The 21,099-nt window shown below is 47.8% G+C and overlaps 1 protein-coding gene across 1 annotated transcript; it reads right to left on the bottom strand.

The window, feature by feature from the left end:
• TATDN2 (TatD DNase domain containing 2) lies at positions 22-20,528 on the bottom strand. The gene is given in 9 exon segments (XM_003132363.6): positions 22-1,911; positions 2,075-2,250; positions 2,668-2,851; positions 4,263-4,390; positions 6,416-7,294; positions 13,471-13,962; positions 19,255-19,418; positions 19,421-19,661; positions 19,793-20,528. Coding segments are annotated over 7 exon segments (2,223 nt in total). The 5' UTR covers positions 19,656-19,661; positions 19,793-20,528; the 3' UTR covers positions 22-1,911; positions 2,075-2,109.

Below are 21,099 nucleotides of genomic sequence, written 5' to 3'. Positions count from 1 at the left end.
ACAAACGTGGAGACGATGGGAGCTGGCTGAAGATCCGTCACTTTATTTTCGCCAAAGGGGGCGAGGGGGCAGAGGTACAGAGGCATTCTGCCAACACAGCACAATCAAGTCAGCCATTCAGAAACTAAATTAAAAACAATGCCAACCAGCTTTCACGCCCACACAGGTCATGTTTCACTGTGTAACAGAAATGATAATCCTAAATCCTAGAGATAAAAGTATGTAGCACCTTGTGCTTTACCTTGGCAGGGAGACTGCAATGGCTCAGAGACGTCCACTGAGTTAACCGCTCTTAATCCTTGGACCAGGTTGGTTTCTTGTGTAGGCAGTTGTGACATACAGGCCTTGCTGTGCAGGAGATGGAGAGCCTGCAGTTCATCTGGGTGACAGTAAAGCACTCTGAAATACCTAGTCCTCCAAATCTTCCAGGCAGGAGAACAAGGCCCTGGACTCCCCAAATCTGAGGCACAGATGCTGCACAGCTGATCCACGAATGGTCGAGAGCAATCCCACTTCTCAGGCCAGCAACTCGGGTACCAGGGCAAGAGGGAAATACCAGACAGGAACTGCCAAGTCCATTTCCTTGCAGCTTCCAAGGCTCAAAAATATCTTCCAAATTCACCTAAAGGAATCCAGCCTAAGTGATGGATTTTATGATTTAAGCCACTGGCCTCCAAAAAACAGACAAGGGACTAAGGGTGGCCTGTCTCCCTGAGGAAGATTGGAATAAAGGATCCTTTTGTCCAAAGTGCAGAGGGTCCTCACACTTAAGCCTTGACCATTGTAACCTTCCAGGGCCTGTAATGAATAGACCTTCACAAGGCACCAGCAAGGAGCAGAGCACAGCTCAGAACTTGAGATGAACTGGCTGCTCCAAAGTCCAAGGAGGGGCTCTCACTGCCACCAGGGAGACAGGGCATCGTGGAGGCAAAGGCAAGGGAGAACCTCAGAGAGGGATGGGAGACGCTTGTTCTGCACAGAGCGACAGGGCGAGGCGGCACCGGCAGGGGTTTGGAGGCAGTTTACCTCCCCACCTGGGTGGGGCACACAAGGGGCTGTTACATGAGATGAAACCAGAGTATTTTTGGTCCAGGGTTCCAGGAGAAGGGGGCACAGTGGAGCAAAGGGCAGCTGGGACCCCGATAGCAGATGGCTTCTGCTACAAACTTGACCCTCATCAGTTTAACGCAACTGAACTGCAGCCCTGGGGGCATCTGTAACTGGGAACACCTTCCCTGGGGTCTTCTTCCTCAAGAAGGACTTCCTCAAGTCCCCCAGTCTGTCCAATCTCCCCTGGCCAGGCCTTGCCCTGGACAACGAGCGCCCCTTGGCCCCCTCCACATCGACGTCAGTAGAACCAGTGAGACCGGCAGCCGAGGTCCTTCTGCCTCTGCAGACGCAGAGCCGACACGGCAGCAGTGAGAGCCAGATGGAGGAGGGATGCGGGGAAGGGCCAGCGGCTCTTGCCAGCTGCGGGAGCAAAAGCCTCTGAGACAGGTAGGTCTCCTGCAAACGTCCCCAGAGCTTTCCCACTTGGGAGGTCGTTTTCAGAGTGCAGAACCAGGAACCAAGTTACACGCTCACATGCGCTTTAGCTGAAGAGGAGTGTGACTTTATTCACAGACTGCTTAAGACCACAAGCTGCAGAGGACTGGGTTGGCAAGCTCGTTGTGCCCTTACATCAGCCTCTCTCTTCTTCACTGGCCGCCCCAAGCCCCAGGGCCAGGATACTGGCCCCCAACCCCTCGCCCACACCACCCACCCACCGCCCACCGCTGAGAGCAGAAGCCTCCAACGCTGTCTCAGGCAACACTCTGTCCAGGCCTCCTCCATCCCAATGGGCTCCCCAACATCCTCAAGTGGCACCAGCAGAGTTCCCATGGCCTTTGTCCTATCAGGCCACTGGTTGTCCTGGATGGAAAGGAAGAGAAAAAGACAAAGGTTAAACATGAGTTCACTCGGGACAGACCAGGTGTAATGCTCACCCTACGTCTACATGCTCCACATTAAGAAAACATAGCAAAAGTCACCTGTGCCCTGATTTTTTAAAACAACATATTATGATTTTTATCACCTTTTCTGGGAGACTCCTGATGGCACGCTCTCTGTTCAAAGACTGTAGAGGCGACAGGTGTTCTCACGCAGGGTGACCAAGGTGCTGGCGAGCGGCAGGTCTTTGACCCTGGCAATCTCTCGAACTGTGTGCAAGGCCAGGCCCGGGTGGGCATACTGGCAAAGGCTCTTGGGAACCTGGAAGACACCAAGCATTCAGAACATCGCTGTGCCTTCCGTGCACAGCCATCACGCACGACGCCCTCCCCGGCCCTTCCCCAGCAGGGCCTCGCTGGAGCTGTGTCGAGACCCCTTTACCTGCAGGTGCAGGGAGAGTCCCAGTCATGGGGGCTCTGGGTGAGCAGGGTCCCACGCTTCCTTGGACCACCCTCTACAGGGTGGGGCTTTGCACTGCCTGGAAGAGAGTGGTTACCCTTCAGCTTCTCAGCCCCCTAGACTTTGGTTCTGCAAAGCAACAGAGAGGAGACATCTACACAGCCAAGGGTGGGACCTGAAAAGTTGCTGTGGCTCCAATCCTGCCAATCTTGCATGGGTGACCGCCCCCCTCCCACCCTCCTCTCCTCATGCCTCAACTCAGCTTGAAGTCACCCTCACCTGTCGAGGCAGGAAGTAAGGAGCATCCGTTTCCACGATGATCCTCTCCAGCGGGATCTGCTTCAGAGCTTCCCGGGCCTCCCAGGCAGAGGAGTAGGTCAGGACTGCTGTGAAGCCCACGGACATGTTGGGAAAATACTTCAACAGGGGCTCAATGACCGGGTAGCTGCCAGTGAAGCAATGCCTGCAAGAAGGAGAATTCCAGATCAGGGCTCGCTCATAAACCCCTCTACCTCTTTGATATAATTTTCTGTGGATAAATTCTCAGAAATGCAAACATTACATCCAAGGGAAGGACTCACATTAAACATAGGCAGAAGCAGAATCAAAAACTCTTGCCCCAGAGTTCCCATCATGGCTCAGTGGTTAGCAAATCCAACTAGGAACCATGAGGTTATGGGTTCGATCCCTGGCCTTGCTCAGTGGATTAAGGATCCGGCGTTGCCATGAGCTGTGGTGTAGGTCACAGACACAGCTCGGATCCTGCATTGCTGTGGCTCTGGTGTAGGCTGGCAACTACAGCTCCAATTGGACCCCTAGCCTGGGAATCTCCATATGCCACGAGTGCGGCCCTATAAAGCAAAAAAAAAAAAAAAAAAACCACAAACTGTTGCCCCTCTGAAACACAACCACAATAGGTAAAAATTATGTCCACATGATCAAATAAACCGGAAGGAAACAAAAAACAAAAATACTGGGGAGTAGGCCTGTGGGTAAATTTCCTTCTTTTGTCATTGTTGTTGTCTTTTTTAGGGCTACACCTGCGCTATATGGAGGTTCCCAGGACAGGGGTCAAATCAGAGCTGTAGCCACCAGCCTACAGCACAGCCACAGCAACACCAGATCCTTAACCCACTGAGTGAGGCCAGGGATCGAACCCATATCCTCATGGATACTAGCTGGGTTAGTTACCGCTGACCACGATGGGAACTCCAAGGAATGAAAATTTCTTTTCAGGTGCCCTGCAAAGGTCTCTGTGTGCTCAGTCACTGGCCCCACAGCAGCCTCTCCCAAGATCAGCAGCTCTCCTTTCTGAGGGCTGAGCCTCCAATATAACCTGCTGGCAGGGATGGGGGTCACAGCGATCTAGGGTCTTAGCTCAAACCATGTCAAGCTGCCATTTGCTAAGTAAAAACTGGTCAAATACCTGAAATTGCCTTTTTCTTTTCTTTTTTTTTTTTTTTTTTTGCTTTTTAGGGCCACACTCTCGGCATATGGAGGTTCCCAGGCTAGGGGTCGAATCGGAGCTACAGCTGTCAGCCTACACCACAGCCACAGCCATGCCCAATCCAAGCCTCGTCTGTGACCTACGCCAGAGCCACAGCAACAAGGGATCCGAGCCGCATCTGCAACCTACACCACAGCTCACAGCAACAGCAGACCCTTAACCCACTGAGCAAGGTCATGGATCAAACTCGCAGCCTCATGGTTTCTAGTCGGATTCGTTGCCACTGCGTCACGACAGGAACTCCCCAAAATTTCGTGAGTCAACCTGAGAGTTAATCTTCAGACAAGACTCTATGCAAAGCTGTAACAGGATCAGTGCTCTCCTCCCTGGGTTCTTCCTTTGCCCACTGAAGTTCTAGTCCTCTCACCTGTGAATCTTGTAGTCTGGAGGCACAAATTTTCTCATGATTTTCAGCAGATCTTCATCAGCATCTCGGCAGTGGATCACCAAGGGCTTCCTTAGAGCCACAGCCAGCTGCAGCTGCCGCTCAAATACCTGGCAGAAGACAGCGACAATGCCTGTGGGTTAGACCACTTCCCATGTCAGTTTCCCAGAATGGCCAGTCCACTGGGCAACCCCTTCTGCCCTCAATTCTTTATTTTTAAACTATATAATAATATATAACACTGAGCGCTTACTAGGTAGTGTTATTATTCAGGTGTATTCTAACCTGTAATCCTCACAAGCACTCTAAGATAGGAACTACCATTAGCCCATCACATGATCAAAGAAACCGAGGCTCCAAATGAGGTCAGGTAACTTGCAGCTGGTAAGCTGCAGCACCAAGACTCAAATCTAAACCCAGACTGCCCATAGAGTAAGCACTAGGTGTGCTTATGTGAGGTTACATGGGCAGGCAGGACTCAGGAGCATTGATGCAAGCTCCACGGCCAGCCTTCACAGCCCCAACCTCTACTCGTACTTCCCATGGGAAGGCCTATATACATCTTCCCATGCAAAAAGCTGCTATATACACATATATACATATGTGTATATAATATGTATATATATGTGTGTATAAAGGTCCATATGTATACACACACACATATATTACACACATATATGTATGAATGTGTGTGTATATATATATTATACATACATATTTAAGGTGCCACAGATATTTATGGAAGGAATAAATACTAATGTATTTTCTGCAACTTGCTTTGTATTTTTTTTTTTTGTCTTCTTAGGGCCCCACCTGCAGCATATGGAGGTTCCCAGGCTAGGGGGTGAATAGCAGCTGTAGCTGCCGGCCTACGCCACAGCCACATCAGATTTAAGCCTCATCTACAACCTGCACCACAGCTAATGGCAAAAAGCTGGATCCTTAACCCACTAAGTGAGCCCAGGGATTGAACCTGCGTCCTCATGGATACTAGTTAGGTTTGTTACCACTGAGCCACAATGGGAACTCCCACAACTTGCTTTGTTTTTTAACCAAAATCAGATTGCCTTCTAGGTGAATAACTATAGATATACTACATTTTTTAAAAACTCTAGCCACTTAAAAACATCTTCAGCAGTTAAAATACACGTTGCTAATAATTTTAATGAAAAAAGTAGAGTTAGAACTTACTCTTTCCTCTAACAAGTTCAGGTTTAGAAAAAAAGAACAAAAACATGAATTAATTATAAGCAAATTACCTGATCTTAAAGTTTCTAAGAATAGTTTCTTCAATGTTGGAATATAATTCATATTTGAATCTTTAATATCAAGTAAGAAGATGCTTTTGATAATCTGAGTCAGGTGATATTCACTTGAGAATGACATTTTCTTTTTTTTTTTTTTTTTTTTTGCTTTTTAGGGCCACACCCGCAGCATATGGAGGTTCCTAGGCTAGGGGTCGAATCAGAGCTGTAGCTGCCAGCAGATGCCACACCAACAGCAACGCTGGATCTGCCACACCTGCAACCTATATCACAGCTCATGGCAACGCTGGATCCCTAACCCACTAAGCGAGGCCAGGGATCCAACCCACAACCTCATGGTTCCTAGCCGGATTTGTTTCTGCTGAGCCACAATGGAATCCAAGAAGGACATTTTCAAGTCCTGCATCTGCACTACCTCTTTGCAAAATAGTGGCACTGGACCGATACCAATTCTGATATAACTCACATTTAACCTGTGTTTGCAACTAAAGGAAAGTGACCCTAGGAACAAACAGTACCGAATGCTTGCCAGAGACTTTGAAGATAGGCTGGTCCTAGCATCTACAGCTGGCTGGAACCCTCCTTAGCATACCTGCCCTCCCTGAATCCCTCCAGAAGCAGGAGACTCTAATTCCAACATTTAATTCTTGCTTCTAAAAAATGATCCCTTGAGAAATTCAACTATTACAGCTATGTAAAAAGATTATATAGCTGAGCTGAAAAGTAAGCAAAGTGTGAGGCCTCTGACCAAGGACATCTAGATGGTGCAGATAAGAGCGATCAAACTTTCAGATTCCAAATTCTTTGGTTCAAAAAGTAGATAAACAACTAAAAGAACTGCAACTCCAGGCAAACTAAGGAAGACATTACCTTGTGCTGCTCTGGGACGGACGTGGTGCACTTGTGAGAGTAATCCAAGCCCATCTCCCCAAATGCCACAGCCTTGGGGTGCCTTAAGGCTTGCAGAAGCTTTCTTTCTTGACTCTCGTTGTAGTAACGTGCGAAGTGGGGGTGACAGCCGAAGGCTCCCCACACCAGATCCTCTTTCAACAGATCCTCCCAGAGGCAATCTGTCAGTGTCCGAGGATCACAGAAGTCAGAGATGCAGCCCTGAAACTCCTTAGGGAAGGAGCTGCTATAAATCTTCCGAAACTTTGTGAAGGTCCCTTTGAAGGCCAACTTGGAATAAAGCATGTCCAAGTGACAATGGGTGTCAATGAAACCCTCTAGCCTGGGCTCCCGACGGCTCCTGGGCAGGGAGCTAGATGCATGTCCTCCACACGGACGTGGGGGAGCATCCTCCTGGAATGTTCTTTTCTCCTTCACGTCTTCCGAGCTTCTGGAGAAACGCAGTGAGCGAGATTTCCGGGATCTGCCTTCCTCGGCGGCCTCTGGCCCCCTGGAGGTGTTCGGGGGGCTCACCGTAGAGCGGGGGGAAGAGCCCCCGCCCCTCCTCCCCGCCTGCGCCGTGTCACTGCTGCCACCACTGCCACCGCCACCGCCCACAGAGGGGTAGCTGGGGGTCTTGGGACTGCTGGTCCAGTAGCTGGCGTAGTCACACCAGGGACTACTGTACAAGTGAGCTGGGTACATGACGTAGTCGGTGGGGAAGGCAGAAGGCTCTGGAGCTGCGGAGAGGTGCAGAGACACGGGCTCCTCCTGAGAGAATCTGACCGTGGAAATCTCATCCACATCAGACCAGTCACTTCCGGAAGAGGAACGCTCTATTACCACCTCTCTTTCTTTAGGCTGCAGACAAGAAAAGAGAAGGTCAGCCTTCTTCCTGTGGGAGGACAGCCACCCCTACTCTGCCATCTACACAACAGAAGCCCCTGGCTGTTTTTCTGGCTGTGGTAATGGCTTTGCCATGAGCACTTTGGAGAAACTGTGTCACCTCATTTCCTGGGTATTCACAGAAAGTGAGGCAGATTACAGCTAGGAAAGTCCTTTGGGCTTCAGGGAATAAACTGTGACCATGGTCTCAGGACGCCATCCCTAAAAGGAATGCCAAGCATGCTTTCCCTTTCCGAATGGCCCGTCTTGGGAAAAACTGCTCTCTCAAACACACTGTGCGTTGGGGCTCTGAGAGGAAAGTAGTGCCTAGCATCTCATCTCTAACAACAGGTCTCACAAGTTCAATGCACAACCAAACAGCTGTAATGGTTTTAAGATGTGTCCCCAAGTTCTCTGACATTACTTAACACTCCATTTAAAGTTGGAGTTTGTGACCCCTCCCCTTGAACCTGAGCCCACTTGTAAACGACAGAACCAGAAGGAACACTGCAGCTTCCAGGGCCAGGTCAGAGAGGCCTTGCAGTTCCCCTGGTTCTCTCCGCTTGCTCCTACGGGGAGGTCGACCACCACATGATGTCAGAGCACCCATGATGCTACACGCCAGCATCAATTGCCTAATGTGTTCACTTTTGAGTGAGCATCGTGGACGGCCAGCCTTGCCAGGCTTTCAGACCGCAGCCTTCCCACTATCTGAATGGATCCACAGGAGAGACCCCCCCTCACCACCGCCCCCCCCGCCCCCCCGCAAGCAAGACCTGCCCAATCTAGACTTTTCTGAAAGTCCTGACTCACAGAACTGAGAGCAAAATAAAATGGTTATTTTACACCACTTGATAGCAATTGTAACTGAACAACCATATTGCATTAAATCAATTTAGCCTTGCTAGAACACCTGGTCCACAAAGTCAAGAATTTTTATTTTCTTCACTGATGTCTCCTGAACACCTAGAACACTGTTTGGCAATAGAGTAACCGCTCATAAATACTATATTTGAATTTATTTGTAGACTACATGGTACAATGATCCTGAACTTGTACAATGGAACCAATGGGGGGCTTTTTAAGGCCTACGACAAAGAGACACTGTGATTCAAAAGGTTCAGAGTGAGGCCAAGTAAGATATACTTATTCTCCAGGTAATTTTTTTTTTTTTTTTTTTTTTGCTTTTTTGGGCCACACCCGTGGCATATGGAAGCTCCCAGGCTAGGGGCTGAATCAGAGCTGCAGCTGCCAGCCTACACCACAGCCACAGCAATGCCAGATCCGAGCCACGTGTGCGATCTACACCACAGCTCACAGCAACACGGGATCCTTAACCCACTAAGCAAGGCCAGGGATTGAACCTGCAACCTCATAGTTCCTAGTCAGAATCATTTCCACTGCACCACAAAAGAACTCCACATTTTTATTTTTAAACAATGGAAATACATTTCCTAAAAAAATAATTAGACATGATTAAACTGTGGCACTCCCAAAAATATACCTCCAAAAAAATGAACACAAACTGCGTGAATGCAATGGAAACAGCTATTTGCAATTAGTGATAAAATTTCCAGAGACAGAATAATACAGTATTTATTTTTTCTTCTTTTTACTGCTGTACCTGCAGATACGGAAGTTCCCAGGTTAGGGGTCAACTGGAGCTGCAGCTGAGGCCTATACCACAGCCATGGCAACACCAGATTCAAGCCGTATCTGTGATCTACGCTGCAGCTTACAGCAATGCCAGATCCTTAATCCACTGAACAAGGCCAAGGGTCAAGCCCGCATCGTCATGGACACTATGTTGGGTTCTTAACCCACTAAGCCACAATGGAAACTCCGAATAATACAGATTTTTAAACAGGCTACAGCTCATCAGTGAAATCGCAGCTGTAGGAAATTCTACAAGTCAAGTGACACTTTTTTTTTTTTTTTACAACAAATAACAACATGGGGTTGGGAGGGGAAGAGGACTCTACAGAAGCAAAGAGACCTACATGACTCTTCAATCCTGTTTCAAACTAAAACAACCACGAAACAGGGAAAAGTAATCACTTACTAGAAATTTGATGCTAATAAAGATTATGTGTGTATGTGTGTGAGGAGGATAGGGAAGGGAGAGAACACGAGTGTAGTTATTTTTTTTCCTAAAGATCCTGTATCTAATTTGAGAGGTAGACACTGAAATATTTATGAAGGAAATAATACAGTAGCTGGGATTTGCTTCCAAATAATTCATGGAGAGGGATACAGAGGGATACAGAGCTAAAACAGACAAAACTAGGAGTGAGTTAATACTGGCTGCAGATGAGTGATGGGTATGTGGATAATTTTCATAGATGTTTTAAATATTCCATAATAAAAAGTTTAAATAAAAATAATAAAAGTTAAAATTCCAATTCAGATGGGAAGGTAGAGATGTCCTCTGGCTGCATCACAAACTTCTCTCTCATCCCAGTATTTGCTTATAAAAAAAATACCAATTCCCAGAAGTTCTGATGTGGTGCGGCCCCGATTAAGGATCCACTGCTGTGGCGCAGGCTGCAGCTACTACAGCGAGGGTTCCATCCCTGGCCTGGGAACTTCCACATGCCCCAGGCGGGGCTGAAAAACAAACGAACCAAAACAAACAGTAACTCCGGTGACAACAAAGACCACATTAGAAACACACGTGAAAAAGTTTAATGAAATTATTGGAGGAGGGGATGGCAGAGTGGGGGAAAATTGACTTGAAAGAAAGGCATATGTACCTAGAAATACATCCGATAAACAAACTTATGATAGTCAAGTTGGTCAAGAAAAGGTTTTTGTATTTCCTTTGTGGGAAAATGAGAAAGAATAAAAAGAATTCAAGATTGCCTAAAGTTCGAGCCCATATGGTAAAATTTAAAGCTACATTTATTGAGAGCCTACTATAAACTAGGCACAGAGCAAAGTATTTTCATGTATTGATCAGGGTAAAACAAATAGTGGCCCTCAAGCCAATGCATTGCCTACTGGTTTAAATAAAGTTTCATTGGAATACAGACCTGTTTGCTTAAACAGTGTCTATGGCTGCTTTCACGCTATTGCAGCAGAGTTGAATAGTTCCAACAGAGGCCATATATACTCCCAAAGCTGAAAATATATACTACGTAGCCCTTTACAAAGTTCACTGATCCTTGTATTAGTCTGAGAATATTTAAAGAACCATGCTTTTTTATACAGAGGAAGAAACAAGGTTCAAAGAGGTTAAGTGACTGTCTCACTATTGCAGCTCAGGTGGCAAGAGCCAAGATCTGAACCCAAACGGTCTGATCCCAACACTCATGTGCTTACCTAATCTACACATCCAGTCTGACCAACTCAAGCTGGGGCATGTAAGTTTTGGAAAATTCATGTATGCAATGGAATTCTAAGCAGCCAAACAATGATTTACATTAGACAGGAAACACAGACAACCTACTGTTCTTGGGATTTCCAATTACATACAGCCTATGTGGGTTTTTGTCCTTCCTGCCAAAAAAAACTCTGAAAGTTACAGGAAATATAACTAAAAAGGCATACACCTACAGAGAGAAAGCGTATTAACAGCAAGCAAATTAAATAAAAATTAGATGCTAGAAAGCAGAGAGATGAATGGTTACTGGATAAACAGATCACAGATGGCCAAAACCTAAGCCTGCAGTGAGAAAAACCTAGAAACATGCTGAATCACACTACAGGAATTGGAAGGACCAGACATCTCAAAATGAAGGTGACAGTGCAGATGAAAACTGGAGAATCTGTGAAGTTAGAGCCCCAGATCCCTGCCCTCACCCTGAACAGATGGCTCTGCTCCTCCCCCACCCAGTAAAAGACTATGGCTCCTGCTTGGAAAAGTTAAAACCAGAAGCCTGTGCAATAATCAGGGCCAACAGACACAGGTGAGAGACCATCACATGTTGGACAGTGAGAACCTGGGTGCCTGCCTCAACCTGACACCTAAAGCACCAGCAGCCAGATGTGTGGTCCTAGGCAGACAGGAGGATTCCTCAGCCTGAGGACAGACCTACAGACCCAACAGGAAGCCCCCAGGTTATTACCCTACATTGAAACCACTAGCTGATAAGCCCCTCCATGCACACAGAACTGCTGACCAGCTCTTTAAGCTTCATCTTTAAAATACAAACAGACAGCCAAAACACCTGAGCAAAGCCCTACCACAAAAGACAGAAACCAAAATATTTAAGAAAAAACTCCGAAGGAAAACTCAGAACAAGCAGTGGCAGAAGGAAAACTTGAAAACAAACTTTTCATATTCTTAGAGAAACAAGAAAAGGTATTGTAATCTCAAAAGACGAACAGGATGTTTTTAAAAAGAATAATCAAAAAACTTAGGAGTTCCCGTCGTGGCGCAGTGGTTAACGAATCCGACTAGGAACCATGAGGTTTCGGGTTCGGTCCCTGCCCTTGCTCAGTGGGTTAACGATCCGGCGTTGCCGTGAGCTGTGATGTAGGTTGCAGATTCGGCTCGGATCCTACGTTGCTGTGGCTCTGGCGTAGGCTGGTGGCTACAGCTCCGATTTGACCCCTAGCCTGGGAACCTCCATATGCCGCGGGAGCGGCCCAAGAAATAGCAAAAAGACAAAAAAAAAAAAAAAAAAAAAAACTTAAGCCAGGTGTTCTCAGATATTAAGTATGTCAAAAAATTTTTAAGTATATATATCATTATATACACTCACCTTAATTATTCATAAGGAAAGCAGAAATGAAAAGAGACGGGGAAAAAAAGAATCCTAAGGAAACAATTGAAGGAGGTAGACTTCAAAAAAAAATGGGGGGGGGGACAGTTTATTTATTTTGACAGAATTGAGAAGAACTGTATGGCACTAGCAGTTTGAAGATGAAATAATCAAAGGTACAGAGAAAACTAATGGAAAAAAACAAGGCAAGATGAATACCAAGGAAAATAAACTTTTATAAGAAAGGAAATGTAATCATAGTATACTAAGTAACTCAGATATGAATATGGGGATAATAAGTCTTAAATAGATTTAGCTGAAAACTGCATTATGACACAGGGACCTGCAGAGAATACACTTTTGGGCATGGATGCTGTCCAAGGGTAGAGAACTAAATTCTCATCTTCCTCGGTAGGAAGACCACAGACGTCTAAATTTTTAAAAAATAAACCAAGTGAAATTACTTAAAAATACAGAGGTAATATTAGAAGAAAGAGCAGTATGAAGGGAAGGCAGAGATGGGTACGACATAGGAATGCTTTTTCCTCTAAACTATAAGCAATGTTAAAAATCACTTAGTTGCCTATTAGAGTAGATAAGCAATGAGACCCTGCTGCAAAGCACCGGGAACTATATCCAGTCATTTGTGATGGAACATGACAGAATATGGGAAAAAGTATATATATATATTTATTTAAGTATGTGTATGACTGGGTCACTCTGCTGTATAGCAGAAATTGACAGAACACTGTAAATCAACTATATGTAAAGAAATTAAAAAAAAAAATCACACATATACACAAATCTCTCATTTCCCTCCAACAGCATTCAGTATCACTCCTTCCTCTAGAGCAACAGAAGTTTATCTGGGTACAAGGCTCCCCAGATGGAAGTTAATTTCCCAGATTCTCTTGCAGGGGTTGGCTAGGTTTCTAGATTCTTGTCAATGGCTATGAGCAGATACCATGTGGCTAACTTCCAAGCCAAGCTCTTAAAAGGGGGGAATGTGCTCTGCTCTTCTTCTGACCCTTCTGGCTGCAATGTCAGTGTAAGGTGCCGAGTCCCATCACAGTAGCTAACTTGGATGAAAAGCCGGAGACTGCTGAGGGGCCACAGAGCATTGAGACAGAAGGCACCAGGTCCCCCACACTGAAGAGCCATCCTCCTTAGGCTGTACTATTTTCTTTTAGCCACTGTTATGTTGGCGTTTGTTACACAGGCAAACGCGTATCTTATCAAATCTATAAATCAAAAAAATAAAATATTCCACTGAATTGAGGTTTCTTAATAACTCTGAAAGGTATGCTGGAAGAAAACTTGAGCTGCTTCCCGGAGCCATGGGTAAGTAAAGTACTGTGTTAAATGAGTAACACTTAGGATCAAACTAAAAAGACCAAATGCATTTAACAGAACTAACAACCCATGCCTGGCATGAGGCTGACTCACCTTTTGGCTGTTCAAATGGGAGTCAGAGTCATCCACAAACTTCAGGGGTGGAGAGCGCTTGTCAATGACCATCCTTCGGTCACCTAGGGGCTCCTCCTCGGGCTTCTCCTGAGGGTCTATCACCACTCTCCTGTTGCAGAAGCCGCTCTTCTCCTCAGCCTTCTCCTCTTCCACTCTGCCCTCTGGGGTGGACTCTTTCTCTTTCTGAGGAGCAGACACGGTGATACTCGTGGCTGGTCCCTCTGGGCGGCTGGGACGCTCCGCCGCTTTGGCTTTGGACCGAGCGGCAGCCTCTCCCTTCCTTTTTGGCATCGACGTGCCCAGGATGCCCTGGATGGCCTTCAGGTAGATCATCGTAGAGCCTTGGTCTTGAGGTCTATCCCTCTTCCTTTTCTGGACCTTGTTTGATTTCTCCATTGTATCATTTTGACTCTCAGCTTCAGCTGCAAATTCAGAGTCCACGGAGTTACGAGAACTATCTTTGGAATCAACCTGGAAGAAAAAAAAAAAAACAGATTATGAAAGGTGACTTCCCATAGATGAACCACTTGGCATATGAGACAGTGGAGATGTGGTTCCAGCCCTAAGCACCGTTAGGCTGCCCCAGGCTGCTCCCTCCCATCCTTTCCCTCCACGAGCCACAAAGAGTTCTAAAATCCCTCAGTGTTGTACCTCTGCTATAAGCCTCTGCATCTGCCTACAGAATATATTCCAAACACCTGAGCCCAACACCAGCAGCCCTCCCCAGCCTTCCACCACGTTGGCCCCCAACCTCCCTTCCACGTTGTCTCGCACCTTTCTCCACATACCCAGGGGTCCTGGGGATGAAGAAAACACTGGAGAAGGAGGAAAGGAGGGCCCCTGGTACAAGCGGTGTCCCAAGTATCAGACCAGCATTTCCTGATCTTTTCTGGACACTGAGTGTGCCTGAAATGACACTTTTGTCCACCAGGAAAAAAATCAAAGGACACTTTTTCGTTAAGGACTTTGCTGGTGGTCAGTCACTTGTTCCTTTGAGCCCTGGTACCTGAAATATCCCTGTTACACCACTCCACACATTGCACTATGACGAACGATTTTTCAGTCTCTCAACCAATGACTTATTCTCTGCACCTCCAGCCCCAGCACAGCCTTCCCCCCAAGCACTGGACGTCTGCCGAGCGAAGATGCACAAAACGGGCTCACGCATGAACCCTCACTCAAGAGTCAAGACGCACAATGCTTTCTGGTGTCTGGGCTGTGTGATTCTGCATAGACCTCCAGGAAAGGATCCTGCCCTCTGCACCTCCCCACCCTCACATCTAACACTGGGGCAGGACGAGCAGGTGCTCACAAGGGGGTGACAGCACAAGGAACATAGGCTTTTTTTTTTTTTTTTTTTTTGCTTTTCAGGGCCACATCCACAGCATATGGACGTTCCCAGGCTAGGGGTCTAATCGGAGCTGTTGCTGCCAGCCTACACAGCCACACCAGATCTGAGCCACGTCTGTGACCTACACCACAGCTCATGGCAACACCAGATCCTTAACCCACTGAGTGAGGTCAGGAATTGAACCCAAGACTTCATGGATATATATTAGTTGGATTCGTTACCACTGAGCCACAACAGGAACTCCCGAAACACTGGCTTTGAGGTCGGACTGATCTGAGATTACACCAAAGCTCTGCACTGTACAAGCTGTGTGGCCTTGGTCAAGTCATTTAACCTTTATGGGCCTCATTTTCCCAGTGCCTACAAACAGCAGGTGCTCAAACACACATTCACTGATAATCTAAGTATTTGTGAACTGATGTGTAAAGATAACACCGCCTACCTCACAAGAGGATTATGTGAGTCTACAGATCAAATATTGAGACTCATAGCTGACAAGGTCTGTCACATCATAAAAGCTCAGATTCCCAGAAAAAGACTCAGAGCCTTCAAAAACAAACTTATGGTTACCAAAGGGGAAATTTGCAGGGGAGGGATGGAGTGGGGATTTGGGACTGGCATATGCACACTACTGTATATGAAATGGATGACCAACGGGGACCTGCTATATAACACAGGGAACTCTACTCAATAGTCTGTGATAACCTACATGGGAAAAGAATCTGAACAAGAATGGATGCAGCTTGGATTTCATCCCTGGCCTGGGAACTGCCATAGGCTGTGAGTGTGGCAAAAAAAAAAAAAAAAGATGTGGGTGTATGTATAACTGAATTACAACAGAAATTAACACAACACTGTAAATCAACTATACCAAAACTCACACAAGAATCATTGCTGTTGAAAAGGTGAGAGGGGAGTTCCCACCGTGGCTCAGTGGTTAACGAATCTGACTGGGAACCATGAGGTTGCGGGTTCGATCCCTGGCCTTGCTCAGTGGGTTAAGGATCCAGCGTTGCCGTGAGCTGTGGTGCAGGTTGCAGATGCGGCTCGGATCCCGAGTTGCTGTGGCTCTGGCGTAGGCCAGTGACTACAGCTCCGATTCGACCCCTAACCTGGGAATCTCCATATGCCGCGGGAAGCGGCCCTCGAAAAGACAAAAAAAAAAAAAGTGAGAGGGACTGAAAAAAGAGAAAAGGAGGGGACCTCAAATTTTCCCTTCCACTACTCCTTCCTTAAACTTAATTAGAAATTTAGATATACACACTAAAAAACTAAATATATGGTAAGTGAAGGTGCTCATAATAGACGCATTTAACCTTCACTATGAAGTAAATCAAGATCATTAGCTACCATTAGAATTTGAAAAAAACCTCGAAAACAAGGATCCTGGAGGTACAGGGCACAAACAACGAGGCTGACCACAACAATTTCCATGGATTCCAAAACTCCAGTCCAGCTACAACGTCCAGCTACAGTCTGAGTCCAGCTACAGTCTGAACGTGTTCTCCACAAAATTCCTCCTAAGGTGAAAGCTGACCCCAAGGTGATGCTATCAGGAGGTCCTTTGGGAATTGATTACGTCATGAAAGTGGAGCCGTTATTGATTGGATTAGGGCCCTAGTGAAGAGGCCACAAGAGTGCTTCTTTGCTTCCTTCTGCCACGTGAGGACACAAAGAAGTCCGCAACCCAGAAGAGGGCCCCCACCGGACGCAAGGTGCCACCCTGATTTTCAGACTCCAGCCTCTACAACTGTGAGAAATAAGTATCTGGTGTTTATAAGCTACCCCAGTCTGGGGCATTTTGTTACAGCAGCACCAATGGACTAAGACAAATACACTCCCCTGTGAACAAACCATGACTTGACACAGACACCTCTGTGCTGAGGGAGGGGTGGGCACACCAAGCTAAGAGCATACCCCTCAGAGTTTACAGAACAAATGCAGAAGAGCATGTGGATGGGTGGGTGGAAGGTAGGTAAGTGGTGACAGGACCTTGGAAGGACCTAGGGAGAAAACAGGCTGTTTTGCGCCTGCCCTTCAGCAATGCTCACTGACAGGACTTTGCACTTATTAAACAAGTTCTCAAATGACTGCAGAAAAGAGGGGGAAGAGGAGCAAACAGCAGAAGCTAAGAGGCACTTGCAAATTCACCAAGAGGAGTATTGTACTGTACCCAGTTTTCAAACTAACACAGGCGCTCCAGGGAGAGCTCTTAACAGTGCCTGAGAAGGCCAGCTGGGCTTAAGCCTAGGGAATATCTACCCTCTCTCAACATGAGAGATCTTCCCCAAATGCAAATCTGCCTGCCCTCTGTAGACAGCTCCCTAAAGGCTCCAAATAAAATTCAAATTCCCTTGGCTCCTAACACTCTCCTGTTCTGTCCCCCGTCTAGCTCCCCAGCCTCCATTCCGGGCTCTTTGCTCCAATGAACCAACCCCATGAGACAGCTTTCAAGTGACTTCTCCAGCCCTCCCACCAGATGTGATGCTCCTTAGAAGCCATCTCTCGGCTCCACCCCAAGAGAATGGTTGGCACACACCCCTCAAGTGCTTATGTCTAAGAGGGAGGCATGGACAGAACCCCAAGACTTCTGGGATGGACTTGTCCTCCGTGGTTAACCATTAAATTGATTTTGGCAAAACAATGCCCTTCAGGCCAAAATGAGCAAAAGGTGGCCCTGTGATAGGATTGGACTGGTCACACCCTCAACTCTCAGAACTCCAAGGGGCGGGATGAAGCATCTGAAAGAAAATCAAGATTAGTCCACAGGCCCCCTGATCGTGTTACTGAAGTTCAGTTTGAGCACCTGATCATAGTACAGCTGTACCCAATCCACTGAAACTGTTTGGAGGATTAATGACAAAATTAGCCTCACATGTAACCAGACTCACATTTTAGTCTTATTTGGTATTAAGTCAGAGACCAAGATTCTCAGCTCACCATTTAAAAAAAATCATCCATGAGCCCATACAAGTGTTCTGACTATGAGGTCCATGTGGAAAACACCCAGAACACTTCAGCAAAGATAGTCTTGAGTGAGGATACATGGCTAAATACAGCCTCACTTCTCAGTTCCATAGAAGAAACCACTGAGCAACGGGTTAAGGACAAACCACTTTCCTTAGGACCAATTTTGGTTTTTTTCTTTGGCCACCCCACAGCATATTGAGTTCCTAGGCCAGGGATGGGATCAGATCCGAGCCACCATTGGGAGCTACACACAGCTGCAGTAACACGGGATTCTTTAACCACTGTGCCCTCTGAAGAACCTATGTCAGGGCGCTGCAAAGATGCCACTGATCCCACTGCACTGCAATGGGAACTCTCAATTTTTTTTTTTTTTTATAACAACTTTATCTAGGGGAAGCCCATTTCACCCAAGCCAGCCTTCCTTTGTTCCCCAAAGTACAGAACTTCTCCCTCATCTCTCAAGGCCCCAACCTCCAAAACCTTGAAGGCAACTAGAAACACTGCCTGGCACAAACCAGGCCCTCGATAACCATTTATTCAAAACCTGATTGAAGGGGCGGGTGATGCTCACACAGCTTGGGTCGCAACATAAGCTAAGACTCCTCTCCTCTAACCAGGAAACTGCAGACTGCAGGAGACAACCTTTCCAAACTTACGGTCCAGTTATACATACCTGTATGCATACACATACACACACGCACATGCACGAACACAAAGAAAATTAATCTTTTTAAAAAGTTTACACACACACATGCACAGAGAAAATTTAATCCTTAAAAAAAAAAAGTTAACATAAATTGAGTAAATGAAATGCACCTCCTCCGTGAGGCACTCCTCACTCTGCTCCCAAGTATGTTGAAATCCTCCTGTGTGTTCCCGCTAGGGAACCAAATGTTTAGCCTCCAAAACAAACCCTGCCCCACCATGCAAAATTCCAAGGTTCTGAAAACCATAACATCAGTTAAAAGCCACACGAAGAACCAAACTCTTTCTCGGTTCTGTGTTTCAAAGTACAAGGGCAAAATTCCTTAAATTGACAACCAAAATACATACATCTGTGTCTCCGGAGCGCACCATCCACCTCCTAGCGCAGCGAGTCTCCATGCTGACTGACGGTTACAGGCACCTGAGGAATAGTTACATACCTGGAAGCTCCGCCCACATCAACATAATTGGATCAAGGGTAGAAAGGCACAAGAATTTTATAGTACCAAAGTGCTGCCAAGTTTGCAAACCATCTCTTCACGGTATTTAGGCCATCCCCTGGTCTTGCAGTCTGCGCTTCAACCTCTGGGAAGACCCCAAGACCGTAAGAGACAAGATCTTTTTTTGGTATCCTTTCACCAAAAACAAAAACAAACAAACAAAAAAAAGTCCCACCCCCGACATATCAAGCCAAGCGGAAAGAGCTTCAACGTTTGCTAGGCGTTGAGGCCACTTACCTTAAGGCTGCAGGTTTCCTCCTCTAGAGAAGCCATTTCTTCTAGAGAGGGTTTGCCAGGGGAGTCCCCTGACGAAAGGAACCCCTGTGAGCTCCGAATCAGGCCTCCCTTGGAGGCGGCCCCACCCACACCTGGGCCAGAGGAATGGGAGGAGGAAGAAGAGAGGAACTTCTGCGGCGGGATGAGCCCCAGGACAACCTCGGCGAGCAGGCCACATCTTCCTCCTTCTGGGCTTTCAGGCGCTTGGGGCTGCTGGCCCCTCCAGAACGCGCTGCAGAGCTGTGAGTTGGCCGGCTGGAGGGGGCCACATCACTGGGCTCCCGGAGGCAGCTGCGCTTGCGGGAACTCCGCTCCGAAGTGCTGCTCCAGTGGTACTTGACCTTGCGCCGCTCCGACGCCATGGGCACCTGCAAGGTAAAGAGGGGGCTGGAGTCCACCACCAGGCCTGCTGGCAGCCGCTCCTCAGACTCCCGCCATCCCAGGATCCCCTGGGGTAGGGCAAGCCAATTTGTCAGAGCCAGGGTCTGGCCTCACTGACCTTTCCCCCTTCTTTCCACTGCCCATCACAGTTCAAGGCTTCAGAGATGCCAAAGCGCTTCGAATGTGTGCGATTCCAAAGCGCTTCAGAGAATTCCAAATGATCCCAGGATTTACCAAAGGCTTCGTTCGATTCGGTTTCCAAGCCCACAACGTGCTTCCGCGATTACCAAGCGCTTCAGTTTGCACAGAGCTACTTTGCAGATGTCAAAGCGTTTCCGGGACTACGATGGAGCTGGCGATACAAAGCCTTTCAAAGGTGTCAGAGCTCTCCGAAAGGCCACAGGGAGCTGTTAGATCCACACCTGGAGGCCAGACCCGCAGTCCCTAGTCGGGCGCGCGGCCCGGAGGCCCGGAACGCCGAGCACGGGCCGCAGAGCAGGGCGGGACCCGGCGTGCAGTCCGCCCTGCCCCCGCGGCCCCGCCGACCAGCCCCGGGCCGCAAGGGGTTGAGCCGCCCTTCAGAAGCCGGCGGCGTACCAGTCCGCCTGCTTAGGGCGCCCCTGGGCCCGCCCCGCCCCGCCTTTGGTCCCTGCTGCAGCGGCCCAGACGTCGACCCCGCACCCCCCCCCCACGGCCCTGAGGTTTCGCACCGGCCGCCTGCTCGCTGACAGCCTTAGCCCCGCGGGGCTGGCCTTGCTTCTCCGGAGCTCGGACCACACTAGCCTTCGCTGCGTCCGCCTCCCGGAACGAGCCCTACGGCTCGCAGCTCCGGCGTGCGACGGGGGCGGGTCTTGCGCTGAACGAAGAACGCCCATTGCTCAAATGGAAAGAGGCGGGACTCCAAGCAAGACGGAGCTTGCCTGCTGGTCAGGAGGCTGGGAGGCGGGGCCCTACGCCTTACGAAGCTCATTCATTGGTTGGACGCTAGACCCGGCAGGGCCACTCACGTGTGCTGTAAGAGCGCGAAGCTGAGGCTGGGCCGCAGTGTCTCAGGTCTGCCAGCGATGGAGGTAGGGGGCGTTGGCGATCCCGGGTTCTCAGATTGCGGCTCTCTGCTGCTCAACGCTTTCCCTCCGCTTAGCCGGACGCATTCTGATCTGGATGCGCTCGTGAACCGACACCAACCTCATCAGCCCATTTACACAGGAGGAAACTGGCTCAGAGACCAAGTGACAAACCCGGAAAATGAAAGAATTGGAATTAGAAATTAGAAGCCGAGAGAGAGGGAGAAAGCTACCCCTCGCAAAAAAAAAAAAAAAAAAGACAAAGTTAAAAGACAACATACAAACTTGGAAAAATATTGGCAACACATGACAAAGGACTGATGTCCTAAACTACGCTAAAACTCTGGCAAGAAGATAATTT

The sequence above is a fragment of the Sus scrofa genome, chromosome 13 (assembly GCF_000003025.6).
Source record: "Sus scrofa isolate TJ Tabasco breed Duroc chromosome 13, Sscrofa11.1, whole genome shotgun sequence".
Lineage (NCBI taxonomy): Eukaryota > Metazoa > Chordata > Mammalia > Artiodactyla > Suidae > Sus > Sus scrofa.
Note: the sequence above shows the minus strand (reverse complement) of the source record. Positions and strands in the feature narration are given on the sequence as shown.